General features: G+C 39.0%; 1 protein-coding gene across 3 annotated transcripts; it reads right to left on the reverse strand.

The window, feature by feature from the left end:
* Positions 1-1,261: 1,261 nt before the first annotated feature.
* LOC127439570 (cartilage intermediate layer protein 1-like) lies at positions 1,262-8,945 on the reverse strand. 3 transcript variants are annotated; one of them, XM_051695749.1, is made up of 10 exons: positions 8,737-8,945; positions 8,307-8,395; positions 7,807-7,968; positions 6,715-6,777; positions 6,309-6,578; positions 5,837-6,010; positions 5,394-5,708; positions 4,531-4,639; positions 4,061-4,218; positions 1,262-3,924 (listed from the first exon to the last, which is right to left on the reverse strand). In XM_051695749.1, exons 3-10 carry the CDS (start codon positions 7,871-7,873, stop codon positions 1,571-1,573), a joined length of 3,510 nt encoding a protein of 1,169 aa, XP_051551709.1. In that variant the 5' UTR covers positions 7,874-7,968; positions 8,307-8,395; positions 8,737-8,945; the 3' UTR covers positions 1,262-1,570. The 3 variants fall into 3 exon arrangements, with proteins under 3 accessions (XP_051551709.1, XP_051551700.1, XP_051551718.1); XM_051695740.1 differs by having other exon boundaries at positions 8,307-8,399; XM_051695758.1 differs by lacking the exon at positions 8,307-8,395.
* Between the last annotated feature and the right edge of the window lie 396 nt (positions 8,946-9,341).

Below are 9,341 nucleotides of genomic sequence, written 5' to 3' on the forward strand. Positions count from 1 at the left end.
AACGGAGTGATACACACAGTGAAGCGTCTGAGTGCTGATGGTGTCAGACCATCAATACTCATGGAACGTCTCTCCAATCAGATTTGAGGACTGGAACTAAATGTTGTATATTTATTATTAAACACAGGCTATTGCAATTCACAAAGCTTTTGGATGACTGTAAGAGCCTGAATAACATGCATGAGTTATATGGATTACTATAATGATGATTTGAAGGTTATTTATGTCATTCTTTGAGCTTGACAATAACATCAATGACCAACACGCGGTTTCGGATTTGGATTGGGTTCGTCGGACAGATACCCGATCTGGGTAAAAACATCAGTATCGGACCTAATACTGATCCAGGTATCGGATTGGTGCCATCCCTAAAAATTTGTGAAATGAAAGTAAAACAAAACTGAAACCAAGCATCATACTTTCCATCATTTGAAAGCAACAAATCTCAGTAGAATAATCCTTTTTTGTAGGTGTTTTTGTTTTGCTATTCCTCAAGTAATTTTTAAATTAACTCTGTATTTCTGCACACTTGATCAGTTGATTTATGTTTCTCAAGATTGCTGATCATTTAAAAGAAAGGTAAAACTTATGAACTCTTATACAATAAGGTTCTATATATTTACATTGGTTAATGCATTAGGTTACCATGAACAATGAACACATTTTGACGGCATTTAGTAGTCTTGGTTAATGTTAATTTATAAAAACACTATTGGTCATTGTTATGTTGGTGTATAATGAATATACTGTACCAATATTAATATATGCAGCATTCTATGTAAAACATTTAGTATTATATGTAGGATATGATTAATAAATTCTGTAAAAGCATCGTTTATCATAAGTTCATGGTAACTGTTGCTTTAATGTTATCATATGCAACCTTAATGTATAGTGTTACTAAAAGTATGTTAGCTTCTTGGTGGTATATTTGATAAAGAATCTAATTTAATAAAAGCATTGGTCTAAAACAATCATTTGGTATTTATGTTTAAAGTTTGGACAACTTCAGAGATTTTTCAAATTAGTGAATGAAATATGGCACACGTTTGGTTGGATAGAAGAGTGTTGTTTAACTGCTTTGTCTTTGATACTCTGAAGTATGCAATAAATATTCTATATTTACAATTTAAAGTAATAAAATATTTGCCACAGTAAAAGTGAATAAAAATGCATAAATAAAAACTTACATAAAGCACAGGTACTTTTGGAGTTGCTATTTTTAAAATAATAAAAAAAAAAAAAAGTAATTTTAGTAAGGTTTTAAAGGGGTAAAAATTATGTTTATTGTTAAATGTATTGTACAATATTGTTTTCTCCTTTTATATAATTTGCTTTGCAATTCATGAAACTTGTAATAGTGTTTGCCAGTGTACATTATGATTAGCCATTCTAAATGACTGTGATTCACTGGACTTTACCTCAGCCATTTTCAAGAACATCTGTACTTTCCTCACTTCCTCCAGGTTCTGAAACAGCTTAAATCCAGTAACTAGGAACTGAACTTGAGAACAACTCTCATTGGGAAGAAGTCTGTCTTGTCTCATAGGGTTAAGTTCTGCTTGGGATATCAGCCAACGGTCTGGGCACGTTGGAAGGGATTACGAGTACTTCTCTTCCTACCGCTAGTTGCTGTTGAGCCTCCTCTCTGTCTTCTGTTTCCTCGTCCCTGCCGTGCACTTCCAGCTGTGGCCTGACCCAGTGAGTTCTGCATCTGCTGGAACACACTCTGTCTAGTGACTTCTTTATCACCACAGGTGAATGTCAGTGCCACACCGTCATTGCTCTTCATGACTCGGGAGGTACTATCTGACGTACCATCAAAGCAACGGCCAAGCGCAGTTTCTTTGGCTGTGCGGGGGTCTTGGTCTGTCACTGTATAGATACCATAGTTGTGGCCCAGTGGGTCCAGAGGCGCAAGCATAGTAAACTCATTTGTGTCATTGTTGACAGCCAGTGGGAGATGATTTACCAAATATTCCTGTAGCATGCTGTTTACACTGTCTCTCTTGCAGCTGCCCTGAGGAATTACCTTAACAAGAGTGCGATCCACTCGGTCCTGGTCATAGAGCATCCCGCTGCACTTAAATTCCAGACACACAGCAGAAATGGTTGATTGGTCCATGTCTCGGATGCTTCGGGTGTCACGGATACCATACAGCTGCCCAACAGTTTTTGGGTGGGTACCTCCCGTATTGCGAGAGCGAACATTGAGCTCGTGGGCACTGTTGAGTTTGACTTTAATATAGCAAGCCCTGTATTCCATGGGCTTTGGCCACCAACTCAAGTAGTCTTCGGTCCAGCTCATGGGATCATCCTCATTAAAAGGCACTGTGTTGTAATCATAGCGATCTCGCTCAACTCTTGAGAAACGGAAGTGAGCTGCGCTGAATGGAGCTTCCTCACACTCTTTAAGTTTGTCAAATGAGTAAACTGGACCGTTGGCCTCCTCAGCTGTGTTCGACCTGGGTTTGGCCACATTCATGCTGAATGCTGTCTTTTTTATTCTGGGATCATCATGGTCCGTGCGTCTGTAGTTAAGTTTATTCAAATAGGGTTGCGGGACACCAATGCTGTTCGGATTCAGCTTTGGAGATGATGCCACTGCCTCAAGCTCTTCTCCCCCAAGGTTGGCCATAACATAAGCTGAGTATGCATCTGCTTTTTGTTCATCACAGAAGGCTGGAAGGCATGCACCATTTGGGCCAGTGATGACACTGTCAAATCTACCCCAAGCCCGAGGATTGGTTGAAAACCCTGGTGTGGGCTCCATATTAATTAAAGTGACCACAACGCCTTCATTTTGCTCACTCTGCATAAATCGTTCACTGCGGAAAGCTCTCACTTTCACATAACATCTCCTGTTCTCTGGTACATCTAAATTAAACAGCCGCCTCTCACGGATTTCCATATTACCTATTAGGAAGGTCCTCTCCTCTCTTTTCCCTCGTTGCTTTTTCTCAGCATGGAACTGCCCCTCCTCCTCCCACAAGCCAGTATCAGGATTAAGGGACCACAACTTCATGGTCTTTAAGTGCTCAGGTATCTTTACTTGTGCTGCATCAAGACGCACTTTCACCTCACCAGCATTGAGTGGCTCCCCTCCTTCCTCATCCCTGAAGTCCACAGAGAACATTCCGTAAGTCCTCAAGGGCAGAGTATCACCTTCATCACCAATGAAGTTGAGATCACTCGGGGCAGCTGCTGCTGTTGATACATCCCTGGGGTCAAAGAAAGTTACACTGGCCTTGACATTTCCCATAAATACCTCTCCATTTTCTTTATAGAATGTGTTGGGTGGGATCTCAATCTCAGCAATGGGGTCCTGGCCCTCTACCTCACCAAGGTCTAGCTTATTAGTCTCTCTTGAACTAATGGTCACAGCTGGTTTTTTCCTCAATAGCTTGATCTCATGAAACACAGCTCCACCTTTAGTGTTGAATGGCAGTACTTTGGTGGTGTTCACAAACTTCTGCATGTTGTCCACAAATGTGAGGACCAGACGCTGTGTGTCTTTTGGTACCTGGATTGAAAATGTGCCTTTGTATCCTGTTCGGCTTACTCTTGTGCCATCCATGTAGATGTGTCCAAACCTCATGGGCTCACCAGTGTCTGCTGCAATAGCACGTCCACGAACAATAGCTTTGGTTTCCACACATGTTTTGCAGCCGCACTGAGTCACTACCATCATGGGTAACAGATATCCCTGACATTTAATCTCTTTTTCCTCCATGTTTGAAATTCCACAGCAGTAGGACACTGAGTCTTTGCATCTGATGCCATTATCGAGCTTCCCAGTGCATGTGGATATAGGACATCTCCCCACGTTGTAGTAGAAAGAGTTTGTCTCTTTTTGAAAACAGTCATGTGGTAGGCGGATCAGGTGCGAATCAGGCTTAGCATTGCATGATGGCTCATTTTGACCTTAATATGGAAATAGTTGGAAGGAAAAACTGATTATGACTGAGATCACACTTTTTTTTTTTTTTTTTTAGGTAATCAATAAGTATATTTCAGGATAATATGAAATGTTTGTGGTCAGCAGAATTAAAGAGCTCACCAATAACTGTTAACGTGGCTGGTTTGGATTTGATGGCTCCATTGTCATTACTGGCTCTGCAATAGTATTCTCCCCTCTGGTCCAAACTGAGATTCCTCAAAACCAATGTCTCGTCAAAATGATATTGTCTCCTGTCCAGCAGAGTACCATTGTGGAACCTGAAGATGAACACCATTAATTTACATTTTCTGATTCATGATCATTTATTGTTGTCATGCAGTGGGGACTTCAAAAGGAAACTCAACCTGTCAACCTGATTTGTTTAAGCTGTCACCATATAACACGGTCATATTAATTAGAAGGAATACGAGAGATCAAGGCTTTAAGTCAGAATGTTTCTCTATAATTCTCTGCTTATTTTGTCATTTAATGTCATGGGAAAGATACATTTTATTTTGTTGAAACTGCATAGTGAGCATCAATTCCTATGTTAAAGAGTTAAGTTTACAGCCATAGAGCATTAAGCTTACCATTCATACTGGTCTGGTTCAGGTGAACCACCAACCTTGCAACAGAAGGCAGCTGTTTGACCTTCCCTTCTGGCCTTATTCTCAGGATTTTTCAGAACATACAGTTTTTCTGAGAAACACAGTTGGTGATATTGCATGTAAGGATTTTTCTGTACGTCACATTTTAATTATAAAAAAATAAAATAAAAATAAATAATAATTCAACCTCAGCACTTCAAAAGGTTGGATTTGGCTGGTGCAGTCATGTTTGCATGGAAGAAGTCATATGGCTACGTTCACACATTGGGCACTATTTTTGTGAGTGCCCTAATTCGAAGTGCAATTTTCATGTCAGCGTGAGTGGGAGTATTTGCGCTATCTGTGGGTGTATGCGCACAATCTGTGGGTGAATTGTTTGTTAATGAAGTTACGCAAAGCGTTTCAAAAGCATGTCTGTTTTCAGCGCAAAGTCCAACTCAGTTTCTACAATTACGGTTTGGAGATTCCACAAGCAGCTGGTAATAAACCCAACTTGATGCAAAATAAAACACCTTTTACTAGGCTACTTATATAACTGGATTCTTCATTTCATGAGAGTGTGCATGATTTTTTTTTTTTTTTTTTAAATAATGGTAAAACAATTATGAGGAAATAATTTGAGTTATTTTTAACTTTGTGGACAGAACCTAGTTGTCACTCTACTAGTTGTTATGCTCATACACAATCAAATTGTGTATGAGCATAACTGGATTTATCACTTGGTCAGTCCTGTTTAATTTAGCTACTTTGTGAATGTAGCCATTGTGTGTAGTCTTCTTGATCAATTAATAACAAACGCTACGGAATTCAGCAAATGTGTTCAAGGTAATCAAAAGAATCATTACTTGCTCGCTCAAGCTTCAGAATGAGGACGGAGGTACGGTCGGTGCTTTGCGGCACAGTGATTTTGTATGGAGTGTGATTATGCAGCTTGAGCATCAAAGTAGTGTTGCCATCGGGACAGACTCCGGGGATTTGGAAATGCCCATTGTGATCAGTAATTGTGTAGAGTTTAGGGCTTGGACCAGTGCGGAGGACGGCAACTCCAGGTGCAGGCATACCCCCTGCACTACGGACTGATCCTAGCACTGTATGATCCTGACACATACAGCCATCACACTCAGCATTTACCCTGCCCATCACACACTGCAGATTACAGCCTGAGGAAACACAAGGGAAAGAGATGTTTGCCTGTTAAGAACAAACTTCAGTAATGATTGGCAGAATAAATAATTGCCTAGAAAATTATTAATAATTTTTTAATCTTTTGGAAATGCAGATTTGTTACCTGGGCAAGGTGGTCCTTGGCAATACCTGGCTTCTAAAGCTTGGCCATTGCATTGCTTGGAATTGGATTTGCAGTTTCTAGAGCGATGCTGTGTTGCCACCTGATCACATTGAGCTGGACACGGACTCCAGTCTGACCATGGACCCCATATCACTTCAACGTCTGATGGATTGTCTGAATGGAGAGAGGAATCTCTTTGCTTATGACGAATTCAAGACATTAGTGGATTATACTTTTGAGAAATTAATTCTGCAGTATTCAAACAACAAATGCACTTTTTGCATACCTCATTTGCTCACCATCATTATTAGAGCCAAAAAGAGTACACAATGAAATGCATTAGCAAATTCTGAGCTTTGGTATTTGAATATGACAAATAATAATAAAAGACTATTGGGAAGATTGTTCCCCTCAACCACTGCACAGGTTTCAACCTGTTCAACTTGTTGCTCCTAAAGTCTCATTTACTTACCTCTTGGACACAGGAAGCGTACAGCATAGTTTGAGCAGTTCTTTCCAACAGGCTGTTCAGCATTGATACACCAGAAACCCACAGCTGGGTCAGCATGTACTCTTTCCCCAGTGCTGCGAGCTGGGATCCACTCTGAAGTGCGTGCTTCTAGAGCACGAGGAACATCACACACACGGGCTCGATAATAGAAATGAATGACATTCAGCTTCTCATAATCTCCTTTCCCTCCAGGGTGATCTACATTGAACCATGTGGTCCACTCATAGTCATCTAGTGACAGAGAGAGTTTTTGATGATTTTAAGTACCAAGCTCTATGACCTCAAAATTATTGACTTACAAGAGAGTTTTGATCATTTTTTAAAATGTTTCATTAGCTCGGTGTTGTCAGACATGTATGCAACTTACCATCATTATGGTACACAGCTGTGTTAGGTCTCCCTGATCTTCCACTGATGCTTTTTTGTATCCCTAAGGAGGAATACGAATGTTCTTAATCTGCTTTTCATTCAGAATCCTAACAGTTTTATCTTGCCAAATACTTGGAGCCGTTGCAGTCTCTTGAAAACACTATTATTGGTCTGTTTGATAATGATGTAGTCTACTCTTGTGGGTTACAAATGGGTTTAATACAGGGATGGCTTTGATGTAGGGAAAATATTTTAAATGAGAATATTGTCTATTGTAGGTTAATAAAAGCTTAATGTCATGAGCCTTACGAATGAAATAAAGGAGCATTTAAAGTTACATTCAGTAAGTGTATGTTGCATTGACCCCTAGTGGTGTAGATGCAGCATCACACAGAAACAGAAGTTCTCTGTTCTCTGTTAACGATACCATTACGATACATTTTTTCTGATAGTGAAACTGTCCAATAACACTGGGAATACCGAGATAAAGGGAGCAGTATCGGGCTGGTCATGTGATCTCAATATGGCTGCTCCCATGAGGTAGCCCAGCTCCATGTAAAATAAAATAGCTTTTATCAGAATACTGATATGACTGGAGACTTCATCTCAACTGAGTGTACATAATTAAAAAAAATTACAAAATACAGAGTACATCTGTTATACTGGATGTTGCCTTCCATCTGTGGAATACTACTCTCTTCATTTTCACGTGAGTTCCACCCAATTAATCCAGATTAATTTGCCTGTGCTTTATTCTTTCATCAGAGTTAAACAAGGTTTCCACTACTGGTTCTGTAACATACTTAAGGTGGCTTGCTAGCTGCTGCCTTGCAAAACAGATCAGATTCTAGGTATATACTGGGGACACTAGAACAGTGTTCTTATCTTCAGTAATGGGTTTGCTAAGAAAAAGATGGGGGCATTGAAAGAGCCAGCTGTCATTATCCTGGGGACATTTTCAGCCTCTGCCACAAGCAATGACATGCAAGATAGCTGCATTACAACTTGCATTAACAATCTTGTGTGAAATATGCTGATAAAATTATGGTTTGTTCATGTTGTTGTTCAGAGGGGTTATGGCCAAACAAACCTTGTGCAACGGTGCTTGTAGAACCCAACAGCAATAGAAGAATGGTCCATATTAAGAGGCAGCCCATCCTTGCTCTCTGTTATTGACCTCCAACCTCTGGGAATGACCCTCTTACACACAGCTATACACTAAGAATAGATCAGAGACAGATTCTGTGCCAATCTGAAAGGAAAATAAAGACAGTCTTATTATTATTTTTTTATTTTTTTATGAAATTAGCCACATTGTTTTTATTTCAGTAAATCACACAGGAAACCCCAAAAATCACTTCTATGTGTGTTTGTTCAGCAAGTTATTAACTCATTGCAACCTTTCAAGATTAAAACTGACCAAAGAATAATTCTAAAATTTGTGAGCATTTAAAACCATTTCCTCTTGAAGATACTTAACCAATAGAATTTGGAATGCTTAAATATTATTAAGGTACAGTTCTTGTGAAATACCCATGCTGAAATTTGCTTAAATGTTTTTGTAGAAGTTAGGCAAAAAAGCTTAAGTACTTAGATTTTTCAGCTGCTCTCAAATATCACATCTGTGAAAGCCATCTCTGTGTGTCAAGGGAATGGACGTCCTGCCAGAAAACTCAGACCTAACTGCACAGAATTCATATGTACAAAAATACACCACACGCAAAGTACAATTTTTACTTCAGTGTCATAACTTGTTATAACATAAAATATTTAACAATGTACAATCAATTTGCGCTGTCGCCAAGGAGAAAAAAAAAAACAAGTTAAAATTCACAAAATATGTTAGCCACGAATGTCTAAAAGGGCTCAACAAATGCAAAAAGAAAAATCTATACAACCTAAGAAAATCTACAAGGAAGAAATTACATGTTGCAAGAAACAATTAGAAAGCACAAGCACCCAAATCCACAAAAATGGTCACAGCAAGAATGATTAAATGGCTGAGAATATGAAACCTTACCAAAGCAAATGTTCCTCTGTGAAATGGACAGCTCTTTTACTCCTGCTTGTTTCTATGATGTATTTAGAGAGCAGTTGCTAAATAATTGAAGTGAGAATGAGAGATAGAGAGTGAATGTGCAGTCCAGGACTGTGTCCAGCACTTATATAGCTCAGCCCTCAGCCATAGAGTCGACTCTCTGCCATTCTCGTGAAACAACTAAATGAGTTTGACACTATCCACTGCTCTTGTACTGTCGACTTAAGGGCTGAGTTTCACAGCTTTCTAAGTTTTTCGAGTCCTTAAACATAGACTACTTCATTATAACAGAAACATATCCTGAGACTGTAAGTTTTTAGATGTCAGCATAACAAATTAGACACAGAGACTTAAACTGTTTTTTTTTTTTTTTCACTTTAAAACTTTTTGCTGTAAATATTCAGTAAAATACTGGCAGCTGGGTTACATTACTGTAATCAACATTTACAGTATAGTGCTGTTATTACCAAATACAGTATCCTACTGTAATATCATTAATGTAATTTTACAGTATTAAACTGTGTTGCCTACAGCAATATATTGTATTTTTACACGGGAATACTGTAATTACTGCTTTTCATACTGTA

The sequence above is a fragment of the Myxocyprinus asiaticus genome, chromosome 1 (assembly GCF_019703515.2).
Source record: "Myxocyprinus asiaticus isolate MX2 ecotype Aquarium Trade chromosome 1, UBuf_Myxa_2, whole genome shotgun sequence".
NCBI classification, from domain to species: Eukaryota; Metazoa; Chordata; class Actinopteri; order Cypriniformes; family Catostomidae; genus Myxocyprinus; species Myxocyprinus asiaticus.